This window comes from Nipponia nippon, unplaced genomic scaffold (genome assembly GCF_047370975.1).
Source record: "Nipponia nippon isolate SJK-2023a ecotype South Korea unplaced genomic scaffold, ASM4737097v1 scaffold_5, whole genome shotgun sequence".
In the NCBI taxonomy this organism is placed as follows: Eukaryota; Metazoa; Chordata; class Aves; order Pelecaniformes; family Threskiornithidae; genus Nipponia; species Nipponia nippon.
Genome location: NW_028262369.1, coordinates 14,567,339 through 14,595,169, shown reverse-complemented (window position 1 = coordinate 14,595,169; position 27,831 = coordinate 14,567,339). Strand labels below are relative to the sequence as shown.

General features: G+C 49.7%; 1 protein-coding gene across 3 annotated transcripts in view; it reads left to right on the top strand.

The window, feature by feature from the left end:
- TNRC18 (trinucleotide repeat containing 18) overlaps positions 1-27,831 on the top strand; it is a 58,477-nt gene that overhangs the window by 25,366 nt on the left and 5,280 nt on the right. The window contains exons 8-25 of one of the 3 annotated variants that reach the window (XM_087732465.1): positions 218-641; positions 1,139-2,086; positions 2,716-2,888; positions 3,640-3,776; positions 4,234-4,362; positions 6,225-6,399; positions 7,473-7,836; positions 10,497-10,778; positions 17,748-17,987; positions 20,351-20,793; positions 21,629-21,793; positions 22,659-22,800; positions 23,275-23,392; positions 23,677-23,752; positions 24,133-24,241; positions 25,189-25,305; positions 25,581-25,745; positions 26,307-27,601. In XM_087732465.1, the coding sequence (XP_087588591.1) occupies positions 218-641; positions 1,139-2,086; positions 2,716-2,888; positions 3,640-3,776; positions 4,234-4,362; positions 6,225-6,399; positions 7,473-7,836; positions 10,497-10,778; positions 17,748-17,987; positions 20,351-20,793; positions 21,629-21,793; positions 22,659-22,800; positions 23,275-23,392; positions 23,677-23,752; positions 24,133-24,241; positions 25,189-25,305; positions 25,581-25,745; positions 26,307-27,601 (5,502 nt within the window). Of the gene's footprint in view, positions 1-217; positions 642-1,138; positions 2,087-2,712; positions 2,889-3,639; positions 3,777-4,233; positions 4,363-6,224; positions 6,400-7,472; positions 7,837-10,496; positions 10,779-17,747; positions 17,988-20,350; positions 20,794-21,628; positions 21,794-22,658; positions 22,801-23,274; positions 23,393-23,676; positions 23,753-24,132; positions 24,242-25,188; positions 25,306-25,580; positions 25,746-26,306; positions 27,602-27,831 lie in introns of all 3 variants that reach the window. The other 2 variants (XM_087732464.1, XM_087732466.1) reach the window with 2 other exon arrangements.

The window sequence follows — 27,831 nt, the reverse complement described above, 5'->3', positions numbered from 1 at the left end:
TCACATGACTTCTGGAGCTGGGACTTTGTAAAGAAAGCTATCACAGATCAGTGTCACCCTCCATCAGATTGGGCTTAAAATGGTGTTGCACTGAGGAATGTGTGTTTTGTTCTGGTCCGTGTTTGATAAGACCATGTTTTGGTCTCGTTTGGTGGTAGATCTGTGCTTTCCAGGAGCAGGTAGAGATGTGCTGAGTTTTGCTTTGTTCTTGTCGCAGGAGAGGTTGAAGGCGAACGAGCAGCGTGCAGATATGGAAGAGAAGGTGACGAAGCGGAGCCTGGACAGTGCCAAATCTGGCCTTTCCTCCTCTGCCCCAGGACTGGTGCACCGAAAACCACCTGTGCTGTCTCCCAGCGCCTCCACGTCCTACAGCAAGGCTGTGAGTCCACCTCCCCTCTCTCCCAGGGCCTCACCCGTGTCTGTGCTCAAAGCTGAGGTGATCCAAAAGATGGAGGAGCCACCTTCGCAGCCAGCCTACTCCTACCCCGCCACCCCCAGCTCTCATCCTTCCAGCCCACCCCCTGCCTCTCCACCCCCTGCCCCTGCCATCCCTCCAAAGGAAGAGGTGCCCGAGACCGTGGAGAAGAAAGACCTGGAGCTGGAAAAAGAGGCTGCTGGTCCATACCAGGCCTTGTTCCCAGGTAAGAGAGCCCTGCTTTGGCAGAGTCCCGTTGTGTTTGTGCCTGCCTCCCTTTTTCTCCTTGGCTCTTTCCTGCTTCCATCCCTTCCCCTAGAGAAAACCACGTAACTCCTCTACAAGGCAGGGGAGAGGCAAGGACCAGGGGTGGTGTGATGGACTTGGATTGATGCCTGGGTCTTAGGGGCACCTGGGGCTGTAGGCTATCTTCTTCCCTTGGGTCAAGCCTGGGTTGGTTCCTCCAGGGCTGAAGTCTCAGTGGGAGGAGGATGCAGGAGGCAGATCTCTCTCCAGTTGCAGGAGAGTGCTGGGAAGGTGCAGAAGGGACCTCTGGGGTGCTGATGCCTGTGGCAGCTTGACGAGGAGAGAGGTGCCTAAAGCAGCCACTGCTTGAGAATAGGAAGAGATGAGAGATGAAGGGAACCCATCTCTATGCTTTAGTGAGAGAGGTGCTTTGGAGACCCAGCCATTACACAGCCTGTCCCTTCTGATGTCTTGCAGAGATCCCCCCAGGATATCCATTCCAGTCCCTGCCTCCCTCTTTTGGAAGACACTATCCCTACCTCCTCCAGCCTACCGCAGCATCTGATGCGGATGGCCTGGCTCCTGACGTCCCGCTGCCTGCTGAAGGTTCTGAGCACATGGAGCTTTCCCCAGAGGTCAAGCCCATCCACCTGTCTCCGTCCAAAATCCTAGAGCCCATCCAAGCAGCAGCAGAAGAGGAGTCCTTGGAAGAGAGGGTGAAATCAGAGGTGCAGATGGAGGAAAGCCAAGAAGGCATCTGTGAGCAGGACATGGGGACTCTGAACATCACCACCTCTGCAGCCGTCCCAGTGCAGAATGTGGACAATTGCAATCTCCTGTTGCATCAAGGTGAAGCCCTGGGTGCTATGGAGCAGGACCAGGAAGACCTCCAGAGCTGCCCACCTCCTTACCAGGTTGTGGCCTGCCCTGCAGAAGCAGAGGCTCAGGCAGAGACTGGGAGTGGAGCAGAAACCTGCTCTGTGCACATGGACTATGATGGTTCGCTCGTGCATGCGGAGAACGAGCCGCCTGCGATGGACTTAACGCCCCAGCGGGAGGAGGCCTCTGTAGCCATGGATCTGCAGAGCGCTGATGTGCCCCGGGGGAGGGAGTTTCCCAGCCTGCCCCCTGAGGAGGGGGAGCAGGGGCCAGAGATCCCTTCCTACACGGAGGAGGCAATCTCTTGCCAAATCCCAGCTCTGGACATCAAGCCGGGCGACCCGCTGGCTGGGATGAATGCTTTGGTGGCTGCCACAGAAATGCCTCAGGCTTGTTCCTTGTTGACTACCACCAGCGTCACTCCATCCCAGATGAAGGTGGAGGTGTTACCTGACCAGGCCTTGGAGCACTCCTTCCTGCAAGGGATCACTTTGCTGAGTGAAATTGCAGAGATGGAGCTGGAGAAGAGGAAGCAAGAAATACAAAGTAAGTTGTGAGTGCAGAGTCTGGTCAGCCTTGGGCCAGGTTGGGTCTCCCTCTCTGCGGGCAGAGGAGCAGAGGCACAGGTGGGATCTCTTGCAACCTCAGCCAGGCATCAAGGAGAGCATTGCCCTGAGTTGCAGGAGCGGCTAGTACTTTGGATGGAGTAGGAGCAGGGTTTTTGTTGCAGTAGGCTGAGCTACGTGTGGCCTTTGTACTGCTCTCCCCTTCCAAAGGACCTCGCTGTGTCTAGACAGTTTGTGGTATGTGTAGCGGAAACAGAGCCCCACTTGCCGAGAGCTGCCAGGGTAACACCCTTCTGGCAGGCACTGAGTCTACAGTCTGTCGGGGTTTGGCACAGGAGGCCCCAGTAGCTCCAGATGATGCTTTCCAAGAGCTTGGCAGGTCCTGAAAAGATCTCACCTTCCAGTAACTTCCTGAGGCGAGACGTGATGGGAACTGCTCGTTGCAACCATCGCTGGGCACAACAGGAGATCTCAAGTGGGGGCCAAGGGTGGCTGGAAGGCTCCTTGAGCTGCCATGGTCCGGAAAGGGACATCAGCCTCTCCTTGTGCCTGCTGGAGGAGCGGTCTTGGAGAGTGAACCGCTATAGCTTTTTTTTCTGTCCTCAGCAGGTCCAGAGAGTTTCCCTGTCCGGCCAACGCTGGAGAGTTTGCTGGCTGCCAGCACCCACATGCTCATGGAAGTACTTTCCACCCCCTTTATGGAAAGTCTGAAAACCATCCGGCTGCCTCGAGAGCTGAATCCCAACAAAAAGTACAGCTGGATGCAGAAGAAAGATGAACCCGTAAGTAGTTCTTACTGTGGCTGAGCCTGAAAAGCCATGGTGCATCCACTCACCGCAGCTTGCTCTTCCAGCCACAGTTTGCCACCCGGCTTGTGTTGCCCTTCTGTAGTCAGCAAAGCGAGCCGGTGCTTCCCTCACGTTGCGTTCGTAGCTGCTCAGGAGTCAGTGTGGTGTGATTTAGCTTCCTCCCTGGTTTGTGAATCAACACCATTGATCTCAGCAGGACCCTCGGCAGCCCTAGGAGCGGTGTCTGTAATACAAAGCCAGCAGGAACTCGTATGTTACTGCTTTGGCAGGGGGGGATAAATAAAGATAGTGGCAGGAGGGTTTTTCCTTGTTTTTTCTTTGCTGAGTCTTCCCCATGGGAGAGACTGACAAATTATTTTGTACCCAGCAAGTAAGTGTTCCAAGACAGGGAATATTTTGATCTGTCTTTTTAAGTAAGGGAAGAGACTCCATAGGTGTATTTTATGCTGCAGGTTCTTTCCCAGGGTTGCTGTCCGTCAAAGCTGATACCATCCCATGCATAAGCCACGGAACATCTTTGCTTGGCTGGTTTTGCTCGGGTACCGCTCTAGGGCTGTGCTTGTTGTGGGTGAGGGTGCTCTGCTCCACCGTAAGCGTGGAGGGCTTCCCTGCCAGGCTGCAGATCTTGGCCATTGCAAGAGCACCCCAGTGTGCACCACCCTCGTCTAGGTGGGGGCCTGGACGTGTCCTGACCTTCTTGCCCCCTCTTGCTTCCCCACCCCAGATGTACTCCATCAAATCGGCCATCGAGAACATGGATGCAATGGAGTTGGACTACAGGATGAGGCTGGCGGAGCTGCAGCGCCGGTACAAGGAGAAGCAGCGGGAGCTGGTGAAGCTGCAGCGCCGCAGGGACTCCGAGTAAGTCACAGGCTGCTCACTCGGTCTGTTTTTTTCCAGCTGGGCACTTTCACTGCCTCTCGGTCTGGGAGAGAAAACAGCCGTCCATCCCTCCCTGTCTCCTCTCCTCTCCTCCTGGTATGGTCCGCCAGAGCTTTGCACAACACAATCCTAGGCTATGTGACATGACAACCTGATCACTGGTGAATGCAGCTGGGAGACCGTATTAGAGACAACCTTGGCTTCAGCAGCTCAGTTTAGCAGTTTGGTGACAGGCGAAGGTTCTGGGTTGACTCCCGTTCTTGCTTGCTTTCTTTTAATTTTTTTCCCTTTTTCTTCTTTTTTGGATTTATTTGCTTTATCTTTTTTTTCCTGTTTGTTTTGCTTTTTGGTTGCAAAATTTGATTTTGCCTTTTTTTTCTTTGCTTTTTTTTTTTTGTTGCCTTGGTTAACAGTGAAGCGTGTGGTTTTTTTAAAGGGAAAAGCATGACGAGAAAAGTAGAAGCTTGGCGAGAAGAGGCCCTGGAAGGCCCAGGAAGAGGAAACTTGGATCAAGCGCTCTGTCACCCATTAAGGAGAGAGGGAAGAGTGACAGCAAGAGTGGAAAGTAAGGCTGGAATTTGGGGAAGATGGGAAAATGTCAGGGTCGCTGCACCAGGGTCTTATTGGGGAGAGCATCTGAGATGCAGTGGGGGCTCGCTGTGGCATTGTGTTGGCAGGCTGGTCTCTGGCAGCAGTGGTGTTGTGGAAGCGTGTGCATTTAACGTGAGTGTGTCCTTGCGGTGGGAATATGGTGCCAGCCTCCTCCCTCCCCGCTGGTAGAGCACGTGTCTGTGGTGTTGCGTGCAAGTAGGACAGGCTGAGTTGAGCGGCGGTGAGGTGATGCGGAGCAGCTGGCTGGGCAGGGACCTGTAGGCGAGCTCTTGATGTCGGGGACCGCGTCCTCATGTGTTTTCAGGAGAGTGGACTGTGCAAGCGGGTGCTGTAGAGCTAATTGATGCTGATGTCAAAAACTGGAAGGACAGGACTGTTCGAGGTGATCTACTTCATAGGGCCTTTCTGCTGCGTTTCTGCTGTCTTCATCTCCTGTTCCCTTAATCAGTGGGAGCTGGTTTCACCTGACCTCTCTCTTTGAAGTGTCTGGATTATTCTGTCTTCTGCTTTCTTCTCTTTTTCAAGTCCAGCTGCTCTTGTTTGGATGCCTGGATCTCACCACCGTTGGCCATCTAAACATCCGTAGATGGTCAAGTCCCTCCAATGGGAAGGCACCTCTGAGCTGTCTCCCTGCGTGCTATGTATTTTTCAAGACTATAAATCAGATGCAGGTGCCCAGCTCCCACTGACCATGTGTTTCTGAAAATCTGTCCTCTTGGTGCCTTTGTGTTTTGCTCCTCTTGTTTGGATGGCTGGACAGGCTGGAGGCATCCAGAGGTGGCTGGAGTTGTGCATGTGTGCGTGCATGATTGTGTTGCGTGTGCATGCTTGAGCAACCTGGTGTGGGAGATGGAGGCGCACCCTCAGCCAGTGTCCAGGGCTTGAGGTGTTGGTTTAGCTGTCTGTGGAGGTCAGCAGAGCGGCCGGAGGGGACGGAAAATGCCTGGAAGCTGATGAGGCTGCCCCGTGTCAGTGGTTTTGTGGTGGTGGTATGACCTGGGCCAGCAGGCTTAGTGTGAAGGAGGCGGCATATGAGAGCTTTTAATGGAGGCTTGGTAGAGGTCTTGAGATGTTGACCGATCATCCATCAGATAGTTACTGGAGACAGCTGGGGAAAAGTGAAAGATGTGCTTATAGTCTCACCTACTTTATTTTTTTGTTTTTTTAATCATTTATTTACCCTCTCCTTTCCCCCCAAATCCTGAAGCGAGACTGAAGATGCAGATCGCAAATGCCTCTCGCAGAGGGGCTGGGCTTGTAAAGTGGATTGCCTGTCCTTTGAGCGAGCCAGTCCCTGCAGTGCCCTTGTGCCTCTGTGCCACCCTGCATGGCAGTTCCTTACCCACCTTCTTGCTCATACCCAAGCAACCAGAGCAAGTGTCTGAGCAGTGAGGCACCTCCCTGGGCCTCGGGAATCTCTCTCTGCACCTACAGAGTCCATGACAGTAGAGGTGGGAAAAGATCTACAGGGCCAGCTCAGCTGTCTATCCTTCCCTCTGCTGCTCTGTACCAAATCAGGCACTTTTTGGTGGCTGTTACTCAAGACGCTAAATACTTCCTTTGAGAGACCACCTTTCAGGTCTCTGATTTCAGGCACCCTCATCTGTGCTGATGGCCAAGAGTGTGCAAGAAGGGCTCCTTGGCTCTCCTGCTTGGTAGAAAACCTTGTCCAAACTGCTGTCTCTTCATAGTGGACTTGGCTCCCATTGAGGATCCCCACTGTCCTAGGAGGCATTTAACCTCACTTTTGTTCTTGGTGGGGATCACAGGGAGGAAGGCCCCCCCACCTTGACCCACCCTGTGCTTGGCTTGCAGACTGAGCAAGTCCTTGTTGCTCTCCGAAGACTCTGAGACTGGCGAGGGCATGAAGAAGAGGCACAAAGGGGCCCTCCCGGAGGAGGACGAGGATGTGGAGAGCGGCAGTAGCAAGATGAAAGGGAGGAACCAGAGCTGGGAAGAGCATGATGCGGCTCCCAGCTTCTCAAACGAGGTCAGTGCCCTCATGGGGAACATGGAGCCACGGGCCAAAAGCAGATCTCTTTCCTGGTTTGCTAGTGTTGGCTTGCACTGGATAACTCCTCCTGATCTTAGAGCGTCTGCTCTCAGTTCACGTGGGTTTAGAAGCTCTTCATGAGAGGGCTGTCTTTGCAGTGGAGGGGTGTTTGCGAAGGCTAATGTTGGCCTGTGGAGGTTGGACCTCTTTGGTAGGCAGCAGAGAGGCAAGTGCCTTCGAGTGAGCCAGAACATTGCAATATTGCACTAGCTCTGAATCTAGAGCAGTGTTGTCATACCCCTTCGCCTGTCGAGATAGTGGAGGGGAACAGACTTCCCAAAGTGAGGGGGGAAAGGGAGCGCAACCTTGCTATTTTAAATGGAGGGTTTTCTTCTGCTCCTGTTGAGGCAATGAAATACTTACTGGAGCTTTAAGCTGCTGATGAAATCCAAAAAGCATACAGGCGAAGTACTGAGTTACAGCTGCTGTTATCTAGCTGTAACACATGTAAAGTATATTTACTTTTTTTGAGAAGCAAGAAAATACTGAAAAGGGTGTAACAGCCCTGGCTGTAATGCAGTAGTGCTGATGCTCTTGCTGGTATTTGGGTCTTTTTGGCATCCCAGCCTCTGGAGCTGCTTGATTATGTGGAAATCCATATTTATTTGGCTGGGGTTTTGGATAAAGAAGATTTTTAATCCTCATGATTTAGAGAAAAGCTTGTAAAACCAACTCGAACATATCCTAAAAAAACAGGTGTTGAGAAAGAAGAACTCCAAAACATGTTGTTCTATGAACATATTTCTTTTGGAAGAAAATTCAATTTTTCTCAGTTAATCTTGTGATTTTGTAGTGCTCGATAAGGGTAAAGCTGTGCTGTTTGCTGACATCTTCCTCTTCTTCCTCCCTAGCACCATGGTGGGTTATGGCAACTGGGTCTTAAAACGGTCATTCTGAGGCCTTATTAACTAGCATGCATGAGAGACTGTTATGAGGACTATTAAAATCCCCTAGGTCTGCCATGATATCTGCTCTGTATTCACCTGTGTCTCTTCCTTTCACCTTGGCAGTTAAAGCTCAAGAAGAAGAAGGTACCATCGGATCAGGAGCAGCTGGCCAGCAAGCTTGACAAGGCCCTGTCACTCACCAAACAAGACAAGCTCAAATCCCCTTTCAAGTTTGCTGACAGCTCTGGGGGAAAGCTGAAAACTAGTGGAGGTGGCAGCAGGTACCTCCCACCCCACGAGGCTCTGCCAAGCAAGGAGGAGAAGAAGAGCCTGGCCAAGAACCTGGGCCTGTCACTGAAAACCACCAAGGAAGGTAAAAACAAAGTGGCTGCCAAAATGAAGAAGATGGAGGTGGGGTTAAAAGTCAAAAATCAGCTCAAGGTTTCTCATTCACCAGCAATATCTGAAGTTAGCAGCTACTCGTATAGTAAGTAACCCCTCATTTATCTCTCATTTATCTTTTCTTATGGTGTAATTTGTTGTGGGGGCTTGTGGTGGAGGTTTCTGGCCTCTTGGGAGGGGTCTTTTTTTGGGTCTGGTTTTGCTCATGAGTGAAAGGTGACCTCTTCCCTGGCTAATCAATGCTGCTGTGTCTTTGGGGTGAGCATGAGTTGTCCACCCAACTTGCCATCCAAGAGGTAGCCAGCATCAGCGTGTCTCTTCCTGGCATGTGTTGTACCGATTGTCAGTGGGGAAAAATGCTTTAAAAAAGAAGTTGACCCACATCCTTGCTTTTGGTGGGAATAGACACTCTCCATCTACCTGTCAGATGAGGACTCATAGCCTCTGCTCCAGGAGGTGGTTACTGGTTGACTTTCAAGGTCCTTGGTGAGTCAGGTAGGAATGGTCTTAGGATTATGCCATGGAGGCATTTGGAGAAGGTGAAGGCTGCCAGGGGACACTGATGTTCGTGAGCATCCTCCTGCCCTTCAGTGTTGTGGCTTGGTTCCTGGCTGACTGTGCTCAGCCTTCCCATCTGTCTCAGCAGTGTTCATCTCCACCCTGGCATCCTGTGTACTGATTGCCATTTCTGAACCCAAAGTGCACCCGAGGCAAAGGCTCCTGCAACCTAGTGGAGCTAGGAACCCCTGTTACAGCAGGAAAAAGCTGAATTGCCAGTAGTGTTGGGAAGGCGATAGAACCAGAGGTAGAAGAGTCTTTAATGGTTCAGGCAGACAATGGGGCAGAGAGCATTTGAGGGACTTGGAGTTTATGGTCTGAGGCCTTGCTGTGTAATTGTCTTAGCTCACTTGCATATGCATCTTCTCCTTTGCTTGCAGCTATTTAAGTCCCATGTTAAAACTCTTATGGGGTGTTTGTATGCATAACAAATGTATCTCTTGGTGCAACACCAGATTAGAAATGTCACTAATGGGGAAGATGATGAGCTAGTTGTTCTCCAACTGAACAAATGTTTGGCATGATGTTAGCCATTTACATGGCAAAATAGGAGCCATTGTGTCCACTGGACTTGAACACAGCCTTTGGCTGGTCGTGCTGTACGCAACACCTAGGAGTTCTGCTCTTGAATGTGCTTTGCTCCCAAGGACAGACACATGGCTCCTAAACTGGGAGGCATGGGCTGTTGCTGGAGCAAAAAGCCTTGGCTCGTGGCAGAGGGAGCTTTTGCAGTGCCCTGGCACTTGATACTGAGGTTTCATGAACAAAACCTCCCTCCCAGACCTAAGGGAGCTGCTGTTTCACCCCTCTCGTCTCCAGTGAGTCTCCTGGTGTAGGAATGTGCCCCTTCGCCACATGAATCTCAGCACAGGAGGATTGTTGTCACTGAGGAACCAACTCTGAAATGGCTCGGCTTTGGTGTGTGATTTTTCAGCTGTGTACAGGTTCAGGGAAAGGGCTTTAGTCTTGTCATTTGGTCACTCAAGCGTGATGGATTTGGGGAGGCAGGTCGAGCATATGGCAGCACCTCCCGTGACTGGTGGGCTGCTCTTGTGGAGGAGGAGAAGCGGGACTGGCGCCAAGTCCTTCTGCCTCCTAACCTCATGGTTTTCTAGCTGGAGTCCTGAAAACCTTGGGCATAGATCCAAAGGGTGAGCTGAGCATCCTATTCCCACAGATTTTAGCAGAAGTCAGATGCCCAAAATCATTTGCATATTTGGGCTTTGGGCCTCCTAAACTTGCTATCCCTTGTTCCTTCATCTCCACAACCAACACAATGGAGGTGGGGAGCGATGCCCGACCTGGGCTGACACTGGAGAGCATCTGCTGCTACTCACAGGCTGGAACGGTCGCCATCGCAATGTCCGTAATGTTGTGGAGCTAATGGTGTGTTCATGAGCCAGCAGGTGACAATTCATACTCACTTTTATTGCATCCAGGGGTACCATATACTTCTCATTCCACTCATCAGATGCCAGAGGGGACCACTGTATAACTTCTCACTGCTCATGGGGCTTGGCAGCTTTGTAAAGCCACAGTTCACAGGCAGAGGAGCGGCTTGGTCCCAGCTCTGTTTCGGTGTCCTTTATATTGCACACTGCAGAGCATCTGGGGTAGGACATTTGGAGTTAAGACCTTTAGAGTTAGACATGTTGCCCGCTTGGCAGCTGGGCTTGCTTCTGCCACCCATGTCAAAAACCCTCTGGGAGAGTTGGTTCGTGTAGAAAAGGAGATTTAGGTCAGAGTGTTGAACATAACCATCGTTAAGACTAATTCAGGTCGATGGCCCAGTTGTTGGCATCGCTGCGCCTTCAGTGGACATCTTGATAGCGGAAACATCTACCTCAGTTTTCTGCTCCTGAGCTGAAAACGCCCTTTGGATCCTTTCTCATGTGAGGACAGGAGTCGTTTGGCCTAGGTGGAGAGTGTCTATTTCTGACCAAAAGAAGGAAATAGGTATTTCTGTGTTTATTCGGCTCCCACTGCTGAGCCCGAGACTTGTGATGGAGGGACGAGACTCGGGTGGAAAATGGTGGCACATGGCCCCTCCTGCAGCTGCTTTCCCCTCCTGGTTTACAGCCTCTTCACAAAGAAATGCACCAAAGCACCCTCCTAAAAAAAATCACCCAAAAAACCCCAAACCCCCGTTCTCTGATGTAACGCTCTTCCCACCTGCTTCAACCACAGATACAGACTCGGAGGAGGAGGAGGAGGGATCCCTGAGGGACGACTGGCCGGCACAGCCCCCATCCGCCCCCAAGCCGCGGCCACCCGGTCTCTACAGCACGGCGGCCAGGAAGGGCGGCCGGGCAGCCGGTGGCCCCAAGGTGGCCCCCCGCAGCGCAGCGGCCGGGCGGCCACTGAAGCCGAAGGCGGTGGCGGGCCGGAAGCAGCCCTTCTGCCTGCTGCTGCGGGAGGCCGAGGCAGGATCTTCCTTCAGCGACTCCTCGGAGGACTCGTTCGATCAAGGTTACTAGCTTATAGCAAACGTAACCCCAAACGCACCCCTCTGCCATGTCTGTGTGGGAGTGGGTGGGGCGGGAGGCAAGGGTGAGCAAGGGGCCTGGCGGGCCGAGGTCAGCCATTTTGATGGTCGGAGCCAGGGCGGCCATCTTTGTTCTTGGCAGCGTAGCCTGCTTTATCAGCCCGACATTTATTTTTTATCCTTTTTGTACCTGTATCATTGTGATATTATTACTGGCTGGCTCTTTTAGAGCTTTTATATCAACTGGGTTTTAGTGTCCACCTCTCCCTGCTTTCCTGTTCCCTTCCTTCCTTCAGTTTTTCCCTCACTTTCTTCCTTGCTGCCACCACCACCATTATATTATTATTATTATTATTACTATTATTATTATTTTATTTCTTATTTTATTTTGGCATGAGCCTTGTAGAGGTTTGGAAGGAGCTTTTTTTTTAATTACTTCCCCTTTTTTTTTCCTTTTTTCTTTTCTTTTTTCCTTTTTTTTTTTTTTTAATACCGGGAAACTGTTGTGTGGCCGTGTGACTTGATGTTTGTACTGCGATTTGGTATACCAAGCTTTATTAAACATACCGAGTTCATTTTTAACTAAACCTGTGTACCTTGTCTCTCTTGCTGTGTCTCTTATCAGGCGATTAGGTTGCCGCTTCACTTCATCCTGCTCTGCATCCCCCTCCTGCTCCCACTCCCCATGAGTAGAACTGGAATTAACCTAGTCTGGGGTACTCTCTATTATTCAAATATCCCTGCTGCCTTTGTCCAGATTAAGCCTAGTCTTTTCCCTCCCCCAACCCCTTTAATTTATTTGTTCGCCCAGTTTTGTTTTATTTCTTTTTCAGTTTGTTTCCTCTGTTGATAGACTCTCTCAAGGCAGGCAGATAAAACGTGGAGGCACTTGGTCCTTGTTGCTGCTGCAGGAGGGTGCTGGGTGTAAGGTCCCCATTATTTAACAGCCAGAAATTTTTCACTTTTTAAAATGTATACGGCAAGTTTTTGCACCTCTTTTTGGGTGATATTTTTTTTCAGATGCCCAGATGTAACCCACGGTTTCAAGGATGTGGCAATTACCGCATTAAATTTGATTCTGCAGTTTCCTTCCCTCACCCTCACCCCAGTTTTTTTCTTGCAGCTTTTTTTTGTTAGCCTGTCATTAGTACTTCAGTGGGAAAAGAGATTACTTGAGACTTTTCCTCCAGAGACACAAGGGGTTTCTGTTTTAGAGCGCACTCATTAAATAATAATCATGGGGAAAGGTCATTTTAATGAGCCCTCAGCTCCCAAAAGAAGTAGCTCATCTGGGCTGAATGCTAAGCAAGAGCATCCCCAGTTGTTATCATCTAAGTTACACAGCAGATCTGGATGTAGCACAGCAAAAGCCTTTTAGTATTTCACACTGCTCAGACGGCTGTTAATTGAAAATGGGGCTGGATAGTTTTGCTTTTGTTTTGTTTTTTCTTTTAGTTTTTTTATGTTAATTTCCTCCATGTACCTGTTTTTGTTTGTTTTTTCTTCCCTCCAAACCCAACCTCCAAAGAAAGATAATTTAAGCTAAAAAAAAATTATCAAACACAGAAAGATACAGAATGCTGATTTGGTTTGATGTGGCTCTGGGCTGGACCCACCAATGCATTTCAAGAAAACCCAAAAGAGAGAAATATATGTTTAAAAAAAAAAAAATTATTCTTTCGAGAACCCAAAAAGTTCTGGGGGTAGTGGATTTTATGTAAGGGTGAGATTGCCACATTTCCATGAAGAGTCTGCGTTAACTTCCATTCTTCCCTTCCCTGTTCCTTCCTGCATCTTTTCTTTGTTTATTTTGCTGCTGTTGGAAATTTTGAGGATATCAGTCCCTTTTAGGTGCCAAGTTCTTGAGGGTTTTTTGGGTTTGCTTTTTGGTTTTGCTCCAGGTAAGCAGATAGGTAACTTGTCCCTAATTGGCTTTGTCTATTTTGCAAGTAACCTGTCTGCTTTAAAAAAAAAAATAAAAAATCCCAGTTTTATGGGATAAAGTCTGGGGAGGGGCTATGGGAGGAGGATGGGGAATCTGGAACAAATGGGGAAATGCATTGTAAATCCCTCTGGGGTGTCATTTAATGGTGGGGAAACCAAAGATGCAAAACCTCCTGGGGTGGGAAGTGGGCATGGAGGGGGAGGCGGGGGGAGATTATTGGTTACAGTTTTGTTTTTTTCTGCAAATGATTTTTTTTTGGTTGTTCTTTCTCAGAAACATTACTTGAAGGGATATTTGGGTAATAGGGTTTCTAATGGCTTTCCCTGATACTAAACCGATTAATAACCTCAGCTTTTCTAGAAGTGCTCGCTTTCTCCTTGCAGCTGCTTGACCAACCCTTTCACCCCTGCCCCTATCCATGATGCTTTGAATGTCTGTGTCGGTCTCTTGCATTTGCTCTCACGCTGCACTAAAGAAGCAAAGTGGTTGGCTGGTTGTAGGGCAGACACTTCTCAGCGAGGGTCACTAGCCATGAACCCGAACCTTGACCATTGTTATGTAGGTAGGCAAAATAACTTTTCTTTATGTCATCTGTCAGCCTCAGATGTTTCGATGTTACCTCCATGAATAATGACACGTAGCTCTTTGCATTTTCTTGGTTATTTTAATTCTGAAGATGATTTGCTGTCCACTTTTGACTTTCCTCTGTCCATGAAGAGTCTTGCATGGAAGGTTTGCTTGTGTGTATGTGTTTGAGGACTCCAGAAATGCTTTACTGTTTGCAGACCTGCTTTTGGAGAACCCCTTAACCTAGCAAAGGGAAGGATTTGCATATGGGTCCGAGATGGGAAGGCACAGCGCTGCCTGCAAAGGCTCTGCCACTGTCCTTAAAGGTTTCTGGGCCATGATGCAGACTGTCCTAGTATCAGGGTAATTGGCTGGCCATGGCCCTGCCAATATCTATGTCAGAGGTAGGAGCAGCTGCAGCAAGACCTGTTTTCATCTGATTTTAGATAGAAGAGGTAGGGACATGCTGCTTTCTTGCAGACCAAACACCACATTGCCATTCTGATAACGGGTAAAGCTTGTGGCTTTTCATCCAGTGACCTTGTAGAGGAAACTGCTAATGTGGGCCAAAGACACATGGGACCTTTGAAAACCATCAGATAGGTAATACCATGAGCTTTCTGAGGCTGAAGACCAATACTAACTTCTCCTCAGTACTCTGTTTTCCTTGAAACATTACTAAGAAATTAGTACTAAGAAATTAGTACCTTCTTCCCTGCTTTCCTTTCCCTGACTTGGAGAATGATTTTATCCCAATGAAAAAAAAAACAGTGAGGGATAACCCGTTCCCTAAGTACTTCTGGAGTCAGCAGCACAGCCCATATGGGGGGAAAAATAATCTTCCAATGATGAGAATTGGCTTGTTTGGAAAAAAAAAAAGGTACAGTCTTAAATTGGACATTCAAAAATAAGTAACCTCCAGAATTTGGACAGATCACACAAATCAGATGTCAATGACCCAGTAGCTGTCTAAAGTCTGCCTGTACTTAGCCTGCTTTGTATGCTGTAGGACTGCTTGGTGTTATGAGAAAATCATGCTATTTTTTTTACAATGTGAAATGACTCTTTTTAAGTGTGTGTTTTTACTCCCCCCTTCCCAAGCCTTTCCTCTCCACATCCCCCTCAACCCGTCTTGTTACATCAGTCTTTAAAAACCAAATTGCTTAACCAATTTCTGTTCATCATTAACAAATCTTCATTTACTGCTCTCCTACAGTAAAATACCATGGCAGCTTAGCTGTTAAAAGCAATGAGAAAGTTTAGTATTTTTAATTGGGTTTGCTTTTTAATTTAATGCAGGTAAAAATTTTAGAAAAAAAAATCTTCTTTGGGTACAGTTTATCTGGCATCAGTAGCATTTAAATATGAATTTATTGATTGTTTTGGCTGTAGAGTTGTATGTACACGTGTGGTTGTGTGTGTGGGTATATACACACATATACATGCTCTTAAAAATGTCAATTAGAAAAGATATTTTTAACTTTGACTATTTTTTCCCTTACCATTGCTCAGTGTTAACAGAATTACTGCTGAAGGAAAAAATGATTTTATAAAATGTCTTTTTCTCCATTGTTAACTAAAATCACCTTTTTAGGAGAAAAAATTGAGGCTTCAATTGTGTTAAGGCATCTGTGCATACTTCATTTTAAGCCCACACATAATTTGGGTACAGTAGGAGTAAAAGTCCTGCTTCACATTAAATACAGGCATCATGAGTCTCTTCAAGAAGCCGTGCAGATGGCCATAGAGCACCAGCAGCTTATTTGCCACCATGGCCATAAATTTGGGGACTTAGTTTAGAAGAATGTGGGTTTGGAGCAGAGCCCTAAATGTGTTCTTTTTGTTTCATTTGTTAGTTTTTGTCCCTTGGAAAATCAGGAGCAGGGATTGTGCTGTGCATGTAGAGTGGAGTTACCAAGATCTGCCCTCGCCATGAGAGGTGGAGGAGGATAGATCTGTGCTGTGAATGTGTTAAAATGTGTTTATTTTCAGGCTGAAAATCGAATCTCATGCAGATAAAAATATAAGTGTTTTGGTAAAAATGCTGACAAGAGACTATCTTCAGTTGTCTTTCCATAGTGTGACACCATGTATTTGAAAGAGGTTAGAATAACTGCCAGGTACGTTACTGTATCGAACATTTTCTGTAGCGTGAGTAATAGCTGCTTTCATTCTGGCTTTTAAAGCTGTTTTACCTTGGTGCATTTGAAATACCGTAGCTGCTGGGCACCCTCGTGCCCTTGCACGTGCAGAGTCTTGAAGTGCTGAAGGAGTGGTGCTGCCCGTGCTCGGCACAGCCCCTGGGCAGTCGGTGCGGCTGAGCCAAGGGTGCTGCGGAGGATTCATGCAGGACAGGTCATGGAGGGATTTTCCTGCAAACTTTCCCCTTTCTTGGCCTGTTTTCCTCCCCAGCTGCTCAGCGAGCCGCTTTCTGCTCGGCCGTCTCCCTAGGTCTGGCATGAGGGGCTGTACAGGTTGATGTTTTCCAATTTTTTTCTGGTTTTGCTGAGAATTACTGTATTTTGGAGCCAAATAGGATGCGTGGAGGGGGTCTCAGTACCCCATGATGTGTCATTGAACTTGAGCATGGTTTTGCTGCTTTTCAGGCAGGTGGTTTCTGCGTCTCAGAATAGCCGAGTTCATCTGGATTTGTTTTCTTTTTGGAAAAACATTGTAGAAAAACAGCATTTGTGCCCCTTTTCTCGTAAGGGAAGGAATCTGATCCTAATTTGCTGTGGATTTTTTTTTTGCATGTGGTTTTTATGCAAGGAGTGAGCAGGGCTGTGGATTTCTTGGTATTTACTGCAAGACTGTAGATTTCGTAGCATTTTTATATCACAAGGAACTGGCCTGAGCAACTGAAATGGGGAAGGGATTTTTATGCGGTTAAAAATTAGTATTCTGTGACTATCTGATGTATGCTATGGAGAAAAGCTCTCCTTGTTAAAAAAATAAAAAAAATTAAAAAACCAATAGCTGGCCATTACTTCATTTGATAAAATACAAGGATAAGAACACTGTTTTCTGATATTCCTGTTATTTCTAATGTCATGGAAAAAATATCCAAAGTGGAAGAATAACACTTGTGTTATTGTATTTTTTTTCTTTTTTTTTGAACAACCAAGTGTTGAGGACGTTTTTATCTATCCCAGAGGGCATATGTGAAAAGAAAAGGATTTTCGTGTTCATTCCAGCTCATTTTGAAGGGATCTGGTTTCTCATTTGGCTGGCTTTCAGACGCAGGGATAGCGGCTGGCAGGGAGCTGGCGAGTGGGCTCAGGCGGGGAGAACAGGGCTCCGGCTAGTGGTGGAAATTTTCCAGCAACCTTGATGATCCTACTTAAGCCCTCAATTCCAAAAGAAATGAAATATCTTTTCCAGACCCATTTTTTGCAGTTAGATATATATATTTCTGTGTGCTCATATATGTGTGTGTATATGTATGTGTGTGATATCTGTGCATTTGTGTAGCGACTCTCGCTTACCAGCACTAACTGGATGGGATGCCGTTAAAATTAATTGCTTTGAGCTGATGACAGTCCTTTGGGAAGTGCTGTAGGAAGGGAGAGGTGCCACCCTCAGAGCACCTACCCCCAAAATACCTGCTGTATATACACACCATAAAGGAAAACCCCAGCCTACTGCTCTCTGCGGGTGTTAGCCGAGGCAGGCAGCAAGGCTGATTTCTTTGCCAGAATTAGATTTTGGGCTGTGGGCAGCTCTTCCTGCCTGTGCAGAGCTGGGCTTCCCTAGCCTGAGCTGTAGAGAGGGAAATGAAAGGCACGGAGAGTTTTGAGGCAGAGCGTTTAAACACTCCTCCTTGTCTCCAACACTACCTACACTTCCCCCCCCCCCCCCCCTTATGCATTCCAAATCCATTGCTTTCAAATTATTATTTCCCTCCCCACCTTTGCATTTTTGCCTCCTGCCCCTTCTCCTCTCTGTGTCCTCCTTGCCTCCCACCATGGTGCAGGCTGATCTCTGGTATTCCCCTTCCATGCTGATCTCTGATTCTGATTACGCTAATGGATTTCGTTATGGAGGAAGAGGTGGTGGGCGGGAGGGGAATCCCACAGCTCTGAGGTTGGGATTTTCAAAGGAATTAAGCTTTAATTCCTCCTGAAAGCTGCAGGGAAGGGGTGCGTGGTGTCCTTTTCAAACTCTGCCAACACCCTGCTCTTCCCTCCCTCGCCTTGAATGGGTCCTCTTTGCCTGTATTGCTGTGTCCTTCAAGGGTGGTGGTAGGCAGGGTGATATCGGCTACATGGCTGCAAAGACACCTGTGTGTCTGTGGCCAACATCTTCTGGCTCAGCTCATGGGTGTCTCAGTGCTACTTAGGTGAGCACAGAGCAGCAGGAGAGTTATCGGTTTGGGGTGGAAATGCGGCTGATGCACAACTCCATGAGATTTGTAATGGGCTCCCTCTTTTCTGCGTGCTAGATTCTAGCTCAGAGGAAGAGGAAGAGGAGGATGAAGAGGAAGAGGAGGAAGGAGAGGACTATGGGACAGATGGCACCGACAGGCTTTCATCGCCTGCCCTTGATGAGAGCGGTCTGGGCCTTCTAGCAAGGTTTGCTGCCAGTGCAATGCCCAGCCCCATCGTTCCCCCTCCACTTTCCATCATCCAGCTGGAGGCCAAGCAGAAGGCGAAGAAGAAGGAGGAGCGGCAGAGCCTGATGGGTGAGTTGTGTGGTTAGGGTTAGCGCCATGGGGGCAAGGTAGAAGGTTCAGGAGGTCCTACTGTGCTTCAAGAGAGCAGGTTGTTACCCAGACACTGTCTTGCCCTTTCTTTGCTTTTGGCTGCTTGGTCCTGATGCTGAAGATGGGGGGAATTGCCTGGCAAGAAAACAAGAACCAGTCACGGGTATGGCAGGTTTAGCAGCTGCAGCCATAGCTTCCCTTTGTGGCTTCCTCCAAGTTTCCTCTTTCTCTTCCTCGCGAATCCTGAACAGTCATGCTGCAAAGGCAAGCAATGGGATACTGTGTCCCCTTGGACAGAGTGCTGTAGGCAGTGAAGTGCTGTTACATTTTAGGGAAGGAAGCATGTGCTAAATGCAGCTGATCTGATACCCAAGAGAAGCACAGACACCCAAGCAGAAGAAAAAAACCCTTCAATCAGCCCATCCCATCAGCTTCCTCATAGAAACTGGTCAGCAAGACTTGAAACAAGCATTTCTTCCTCTGCTCATGTGTTTGCAGTGCCAGACCCCGTGTTTCTGTCCCTATCTCTGTCTCAGTTTCAGTGTGTTACACATAATTGGCAGTTTCATTTCTTCTCTTCCCCATGCCCTGCTGCACAAGTGCCCGTTGGTGACATTGTTACTGGTCAGAGAGATCTATATGGGCTCCATTTATAAATTCGCTATTAATATTTATTAAGTGATAATGGAATTTATAGCATGCTTCAGAATGGAAAATGATGTCTTCCTTGGGAGCCCGGCTTGTTTTAGCACTGTTTCCATGCTATATTAGGCTTTTGCCAACTTGTTCGAACAGCCTCTGTTAAGAATTTATTGTCTTGTAACCTGCCCTTCTTGAAACTGGAAGCATCTAGAAATTGTCTCATGCGGCAGTGAGAGAGGAGAAGGGGTGTTGTAATTTCCAGTGGGTTTTTCATTTTGAGCCTTGCCAGCTTTGATTTTGACAGGCTTGCTCTTTTCCTGCTTGTGCTGGGGCTGTCTCAGGGGAAGAGGTTTGGCTAGAAGATGAGAGCAGGTTCCTGCAGACTGAATTTACCCAGGGAAGTGAGCATATTTGAGAGAGAAGGACTGAGAGAAGGTGCTCTCCATGCTTGTGCCTCATATGTTTTCATTTACCCACGTGAATGTTGTTCAGTCCCATATGTCCTTTCTAAAGGGTCTTCTGCAAGCAGTGGTTACTACAGCAGGGGCCGTTCGCTGTTGGGCTTGAGAAGAGATTCTGTCAAGCGAGGCCTGATTTCAGACCTTGTTGGTCTGAAGGCAGTCATGCAAATGAGAGTGCAGACCCACAGCAGGTTGGAGGAGGATACAAGAGAGACCTTTGGCTGATGCTCTTTTTGGAGAGGGAGAACCAGGTTCTGCTGATGTTTCTACACATCTTCAGAACTGCTGTGCCATCCCATGAGGCCCAGTGTCCTGGGAAATAAATGGATTTAGAAAATCTGGGCTAAGTCTCTTATTCCAACATAGACTTACTGCATAACCTTGGGCAGGTTTCTTCCTGGCTGTTTGTATCCCTCTGATGGCACAGCACCTGTGCAGCCACAGTGCTTTGCCTACCCTCCTACCCATGTTGCTGGGTGTGTAGGTGCTGCCTCAGTTTCCCTTCTGCCTCTGGAAACATATGATCTTGCTCTCCTATATCAGGTTCTGGGGAACACACTGAAGGTGGTGAACATCTTGGCATTACTACAATATTTCAGGCCTCTGGGTACTGCTGTGCCTGTGATACTGAGCAGAGGCCAATGCGAGGGGATTTCCACTTGCCACAGACAAAAGATCATATACCTCTCTTGAATTCAAGGCAATTACTTGAGCCAATGAAAAGATCCGTGGTGTCTGACGGCCAATGGGAAAAAATAAACTTGAAAACTGGGTTTATTCAATTTGTTAAAGAGATCATACTCCTGAAACGAAGGTGAGACTGGAGAGGACTCCCACCAGGAGGGGAGGAAGGCTCAGCGTGTGGGGTTCGTGCTTTGCTTCAGCTGAGGAATTCCTTTTTGTGGAGGAGCAAATGTTAGACGATATTTTGTCTTATGAGCTTCCCTGCAGGGTTTTGGTTGTGGGAGAAGGGAGAAAATTGAGGCAGAGAACACACTGACCTATACTTTCTGAATGGGTGGACTGTGGTTTGGGGCAGGGGAGACTTATTTTCAGGGAAATCAGTGTTTTATGGGGTGGAAATGCAGATCTGAGGGACATGAGGATTGGAAACCGGAGCACCAAGGGCTCTGTTGAACCGGCACGGCATCTCCCATGGAGCCCAAAAGCTTCCAGCGGGACGTGACCCCTCTTGGCTCAGCCAGGGCTTTGACTGATGGTTAAATCCTTTCCACCTAGGGACGGAGTTCGAATACACTGACTCAGAGAGTGAGATCAAGATCAGGAAGAAGTCGCCTTCAGGGCTGCTGCGGGGAAAGAAGGGGCCACTGGAGGCAAGCAGCATCCCACCAAACCAGGCCCCCAGCAGCCTCGACTCTGGATCTGGGAGTGCTGACAAGGCCAAGCTTGGGTCTGAGAAAGGACGCAAGCTAAAGAAATTCAAGTCCCCCAAGGACCTGAGCTTTGAGTTTGGGCTGGAGGCCAGTGATGATGACCTGTGGAACCGGCGCCGGAGCGAGCGGATCTTCCTCCATGACGCCACCACATCCTCGGCCATTCTGACCCCTGCGGCGCCTGCCAGCTCCACTCCTGTCTCCAAGCCTGGGCGCTGTGGCAAGGGGGCACCCATGAGCCCCAAAAAGGAGGGCAGCAAGGGGAAGGAGAGGAAGGAGCTAAGCAAGGTGAGGAATGCAATGGCAGAATTGATGTGGGACCCTTGGGAGCTGAGGGTGAGGGGCGGGTGATTAACTCAGCGAGGCCAGAGGAGAGTTGTGTCCTGTCCCTGCAGTTGCCCTAGTGCTGTTTGGCTGCCCCTTGTCATCCCTGCCAGCCCCACATATGCCCGGAGGAGCTGTCAGGCTTGGATCTGACTTGCAGGGAGTAAAACTCTGTTGTGTTTGAACAGGGAAGGTTACTTGTGCCACCCTCCGTGTCCCAAATCCATCCTGCTTGGATTGGCCAGAGTGGACAATCCTGCATTAAAACATCTGTGAAATCTCTCTCCCACTCTCTCCATGACCTTATCTGCTTGCTGAGCTGTGGTCCCTATGCTGGCCGTAAAGGCTGTTTGCCTTTTATATGGTGTCTTCTGAGGGCTGTCCCTGGCTGGTGGTGGCAGTGATCTCTCTGTTGCTGGCTCTTCATCTTGGCTGAAAGCTTGGCTCCCTCCGGCTCTGGTTCAGTTCCTCGCAGCATTATGGAGGAGTGCTGATTGTGGGGAGAGTTAGACAAGTTAGTTGTGACATGAGGCCAGCTGGGATCTTCTTGGAGCTCTTTGGGGAAGGTTTGATGGGCAGGAATTGCTCTCCAGGGTAATAAAAAGCTCTTCCCAAAATGTGTGAAGCCTGAAAGCAGAGCTGGGAGATGTAGGACGTGGTGCAGTCAGTGAACTAACTGCTGGCTGAATGTCATCCTACCTGTGCACAGCCTGCTTTGCTCCACCTTTCCGCTCTTCCTGGGCCCAGATCTTTACCAATCCTCTCTTTGCTGATGGGAGTGTTTTCTTTTTATTTTTAGCAGCGGAAGAAGGGTAAAGAAACACCCTGCTGCTCCTCCTCCTCGTCCATGTCTCCTCCTGGCATCCCTAGCTCCCCATCTGATGTTCGTGTCAGTCTGGCAAATGCCCTGGGCTCCACCAAGAAGAGCAAAGCCAAGGTGAAAGCCAAGGAGGTGAAAAAAGAGGTGAGGGGCTGGTTCTAGTCTGGGTGAACTGGAGGGCAGCTGGCAGAGCCCTGCTTTTTTCCTGGACTGTTGCAGTGTGAGGGAGGGAAAACAGACATGCAGGTTTTGCTGGATGTGTTACAGGCAAAGTGCTGGTTTGAGAAGCCTAAAATCCAGGGAAGACTATCAGGTAGTACCTGCTGCTACCATCTGGTGTTCATTTGCCTTCATCCCCCAAATGAATGAGCAGGCAGGATTTTCTCTAAGGCTGCCACGGGGTAGAGGGAGACCCTTCATGGACAGCAAGGACCAAAGAGATGGTGATGGAGTTTCCTTGCTCAGCACTGGGTGAGCCAGGTCACAACTGGTTTCTGCTCCATTGCTGTAGCCAGTCTTCTCTCATAACACACATTACTGCATCTTCTCACATGATTTCTGAGTCTAATGCTTATGGTCTATGTGTAACAGCAAGAAATGGATCGTGGGGCTTTGAGAAGAAATAGGAACAGTGCCTGCTGCCTGTTTAGTGAAGACAGGGTCTCAGGAGCGCTGTGCAGAGAGATGGTGAATGCAGAGCAAAGCTACAGCTCTCTGCTCCACAGCATGTCTCCTAATCTCCAGGAGTGAGATGTGGCTAGGATGTGTGAAATAGCTTTTGGTCAGCTGTCAACATTGCTTGGGGATAAACTCAGAAAAACAAAGGTCTTTGTTCAACCAAAAAGCAAGTTTGGCTACACCCATTTAACTCTCTGTGTGATTAATATTGCTGAGGATGGAGACAAGTTTGTCCCAATATCCTCAGGTTATTTGTTGCTGGAGGAAGGTGAGATGGGATCAGACTGTTGCCTGTTGTCATCCAGCTGATGTGCTGCTTGTTCTCCTGCAGAACCGAGGGAAAGGAGGAGCTGTCAGCAAGCTCATGGAGAGCATGGCAGCAGAGGAGGATTTTGAACCCAACCAAGACAGCAGCTTCTCAGAGGATGAGAACATCCCACTGAGCATGCTGGTCGAGCGACCGCCCACACCAGGTAAACGCAGGAGGGGCCGCGGGGCTAATTCTAGAGGTAGAGGAGCTGGGCAAGTTTCCCAGGGCTGCTCAGAGGAGGACTGTGCTGCTTTCACATGTTTCTCATCCAAAGCCATGAGTCTTTGGAGTGGAGATATCACTTTTCCAGTCAATTTGGCTTGCCAAAAACAAGCCTTATCAGAATGACCCATTGTGACACCTAGATGAAGCCCGGTCGCTGAGCTGCCCTATTTTCATTTACTGGTATATTATTATTACCGAGGGGGGGCACTTTTTATTATTACCAAGAGGGCAAAATTTTCCTCTGCCAGGAGCTAGCCAGAGAGAGAGAGAGAGAGAGCCCTTTCTGCAAAGGGCTTATTGGCCTTTTCCTAGGTGGGGGTGATGCTGCGAGTATGAAGTTTCCTTCTCCCCTTGCTGTCGCTTTTTCATGTATGGTGTTCTCTAATCCTCCTCTTTCTCCCACACCTCACAGCTCCCCGCTCCTGCATAATTGACAAGGATGAGCTGAAAGATGGTCTGCGTGTCCTCATCCCCATGGATGACAAGCTGCTCTATGCCGGACATGTCAAGACGGTGCATTCACCAGACATGTGAGTTGAGGAGCTACTGTGTCCACCCGGGTTCTGCTGGTGAACAGGGATGTAGCTGATGCAGGGATCGATTTGGGGGTTGTGTAGAGCTGGCTGGAGAGAGACTGACAGAGTCTGGCAGGGACGGAAGGAGAGTTCGCTCTGGTTTATCAGCACTGAGGAAAATCCAATTACCTCTCATTAAATGCTCTCAAATAAACTGGTGGTAGGGCTCAGAGGGAGGTGTTACCTGATCGGGGTGATGTTTTTCATGTGCCGTGTCTGACTAGACCTTTGTGTTTCAGATACCGTGTGGTGGTGGAAGGCGAAAGGGGAAACCGTCCCCACATTTACTGCCTGGAGCAGCTCTTGCAGGAAGCGGTATGTGAGGCCAAAGGGTGCCTGTCCTTGGTGCCTGAGCCCTGTTTTGGGGTGGAGGAGGCTAGCTGGCAGCCTCCTGCTCCCCCAGTTGGGTCTGCAGGGATGCCCTGGTCCTGCCTCTGTGGCCCGTCAGGGCAGAGCTCCTCTTGCTGTGGGTCGCTGTCCCGTGGCTGAGCTCCCCCACTGGTAGTGGCCACTAGGCCTGTATGCCAGCAGGGATAGTCCTTCATGCTGCCCTCTGAGCAGACAGGAGGCCATTTCCCAGCCCAGAGACTGTCCTTTGACTTCTCCAGAGCTGCTTTGCTACACACCAAGTGTGGTGGGATGGTCTGTGCTGGTGCCAAGAACGTCAGTAATTGCCTTCCTCTTGCCCCGAGCAGATCATTGACGTGAAACCGCCTTCAGTGCGATTCCTGCCCGAGGGCACAAGGATTGCAGCCTACTGGAGCCAGCAGTACCGCTGCCTCTACCCAGGGACAGTTGTCCGAGGTAAAGCCACCCTGGCTGCTCTGCACTGTGAAACAGGGATGTCTCAGTCCTATGTGTCCTGAGGGATGTCAGGCTTGCCTGGGGAAGCCTTGGGGGCTGCTGTGAGTGTCCTAGAGGTCAGAACCTGGCCTGTTCCTGTCCTCCAGGTCATGCCCAATTCAGTCATGATGCTGGTTTAGTAACATCGTGTTGGCTCAGGAGATGTGCTCTTGTAGGAAGAGGTCTGAGCAATTTGGGAGCTAAAAATACCAGGGAAATTCAACACACTTCAAAAAGTCAGAATTAACTCCAGGCACCAAAGATATCTGAGGTTGTAGACGTTTCGAAATCGCCTGCACGCTCAGAGCTTTGCCTCTGACACATCAGCTCCCCCACCTGGTCCCATTAAAAAGCCAGTGAAGAGCCCTGGACAATTCTACCGTGGCTGGTCTTGCTTTTGGGCTCTTGGTCGCACTATGTGTGTATAAGGGAAGAATTATTTATGGGTTATAGACCAGTGATGCTGATGCAAGAAGAGAGGATGGGAAGACAGCTTATTTCTCTTGGAGAGAAAGTGAAAAGCAGCAGCTTGTGATTGCTGAGAGTAGTTACAAAATGCAGGTAAAAAAAAAAGGTACTGCAGTGAAGACAGAAAAGTGAATTTCCACAAGAATAGAGGGAAATAGGGGAAGGAGGTGGGAAGTCAGACTGGAATCATTGTTACGTTCTGGAGCAGTGCTGCTGACTGGGAACTTTTACACTGGGTGGGCTGGTTTAGTATTATCAGGTACTTTCTGTTGCAGAGCGAGCCTTCTGTGCTCTCCCTGCACAGCCTACTAAAGGTGGGGATGGGATGCTTTGGAGCTGGTGCAAGATCCCTGTCTTCCCCCACGTCCCCACTTCCCTGACAAGGGGTTCGTACTCTGATGTATGTCCCTAATCCCATCTTCTGCTCCCCCAACCCACAGGAGCCCTGGATCTGGAGGAAGATGGTGATCTCATCACAGTAGAGTTTGATGATGGGGACACGGGACGTATCCCACTGTCTCACATTCGTCTTCTCCCACCTGACTACAAGATCCAGTGTGAGTCTTGCTGTTCAGTTTTTTGCATGATACTTCCCACTATGAAACGTAGGGAGTTTGGGGCCACCTGCCTCTGATACTTTGGGACGAGTTCACAGACTTTAAATCACAAAGATTGCACCATCAATTATGGACATGCAGAGCTAGGGTGGGATATAACCCATAGGGAAAAAGGCCCAGTCCCTATTGCAGAAGTGGTAGGGATACGTTCCCTGTATGGCATCTCTGTTTTGTGTCATTTGACTGCATTTGACCATCTCTTTGACCTGTTCCAGGTGCTGAGCCTTCCCCGGCCCTTTTGGTGCCCAGCACCAAGCGCCGTAGCCGTAAATCCAGCAAAGACACTGGAGAAGGAAAAGAAGGAGCTACACTGGGGTCAGAGGAGCCTGTGTCAAAGGGCAAAGGGCGAGGGAGAAAGCCAAGCATCAAGGCAAAAGCTGGTAGGTTGTCACCACTGCCAGATTTGGAGTGGAGAGCGTCCTTGCACAGTTTCCCACCACTCTCCCCAAATTAGAGCTGTTGCTTGGAGCAAGATTTGGAGGGGAATGGATGCACTGATTGAGTGCAGGGCATCCATGCATCACCTCGCTCTGCTGTGGCTACAGTTTGCAGGAGGCTGGCTCAGAAGCTGGCCTGCACTGCGAGAGCCTCCTTCTGTCAGTCAGCACTGCAGAGCAAAGTCCTTTTTTCAGCTGAGCATCTCAGCAGCCATCAGTAGGGCCAAAAATGCAGGAGATCTGCAGTTTGGTTCCCCTTCGGTTGAAGTAGCATCACTGGGCATTGCCCATCAGCTGCTCACAGGCACTGACATCAGGCCAGGCAGCTTAGGAAGGCTATTCAGTGGGCAGTGAGGACCTGTGCCTCTTTGGGGATACCTAAGCAGTCAGGAACAAGCCACCCTTGGCCAGAGACCAGTCAGCATGGGTGTCTGGTTGTGTCTGAGCTAATAGTGTCCATATGGATGGATACCATCATGCCTTTGTGTTTCTTCCTCTCTGTAGAAGAGGCTGCCTTGCCAGAAGAGAAGGATCAGGTTGAGTCTTCACCTGTTACCTCTTCAGTCCCAGAGAAGCCAACCTGCTTGGGCAAGCCAAGCATGAAGGGGTCACGAAAATCACAACCACTGCCGACTGGAGGCTCTCCTGCCCCCACAGAGGAAAAGCGGTCAAAAGCCAGCAAAATGAAGATCTCCACTAAGCTGCATAGCCCCCCACAACCCACTTACCAGCCTGCTATGTTTGGCAGCATCCTTGGCACGGAGCCCTACAGCGACCTCCCAGGGACGCTGGCGGCCTTCGGCTCCAGCGATGCTTCAGCATCGAAAGCCAAGGCCAAGAAAGGGCGGCCCACAGAAGAGACACCCGAGTTTGGCACCATGGTCAAGGCTCAGAGGAAGCATGACAACGAAATCCTGATCAAGCTGGACCATGAGGGCGTGATGTCTCCAAAGACAAAGAAGATGAAGGAGGCGATGAGGATGCTGGAGGACTCGAACCTGGCCAGTCGCAGAGACAGCAAGAGTCTCTTGGGACTGGGCTATTCCCCTGCAGTGGGTGCGGAGGGCAAGCAGAAATCTTCCCGTACCAAAGCAGCTGAGGGAGACCCTTCCCCTGCCAGCTTCGGAGGAAAGTTCGATGGCTCAGCAGAGAGCCTCACTGCTTCAAAGGACCAGGAAGAAAAGGCAGCAGCTCCAGCAGCAGTGGAGGAGTCTGAGAGCAACAGCAGCGACAGCAGCTCGGAGTCAGAGGGAGAAGAGGAGGCTGAGAAGAACCGAGGGGAAGCCCAGGACAGCAGCTCGGCCAGCTCAAGAGCATCCACCCCTCTCTCTTCCTCCAACTCCTCCTCCTCTTCCTCCTCTAGCAGCAGCTCCTCTTCATCCTCCTCTTCCTCCTCTTCCTCAGCCTCATCGACCTCTTCTTCATCTAGCTCCAGCTCTTCTTCCTCCTCCACTACAGATGAAGACTCCTCCTGCAGCTCTGATGATGAAGTAGCTGAGGCCCAGCCAAGTTCCTCGGTGCAGCAAACCCTCCCACCCAAGCAAACCAAGCAGGCAGGGAAATCCCGCGCGTCCTCCCACCCCCAGAGCCAGAAACAGCCGGCGCAGCAGCCGGTGCAACAGCCGGCACCACAGCAGAGCGGCAACAAGAGCAGGCCCAAAAAGCGCGAGGGCATCCACCTGCCCACCACCAAGGAGCTGGCCAAGCGCCAACGACTGCCGTCGGTGGAGAACAGGCCCAAGATTGCCGCTTTCCTCCCTGCACGGCAGCTGTGGAAGTGGTTTGGGAAACCCACACAGGTAAACAGAGCCTCTCCCGCCGCTCCATAGTGCTCTGTGCTGGCGTTTGCCTTGTGGTGCCTCTTACCCATGCCCTTTCTCTTCTCCTGGGGTGGTGAAACTCTGCTGGCATGATGTGTCCCTGGCCAAGGTCCCCGGTTTGCAAGGAGATTGGGGTTGGCTGTCGCTGTGTCTGGGGGAGCCATCCTGCATGGTGTGTCCCTCTGCCCTGTTTCCCGTGGGAATGCCTG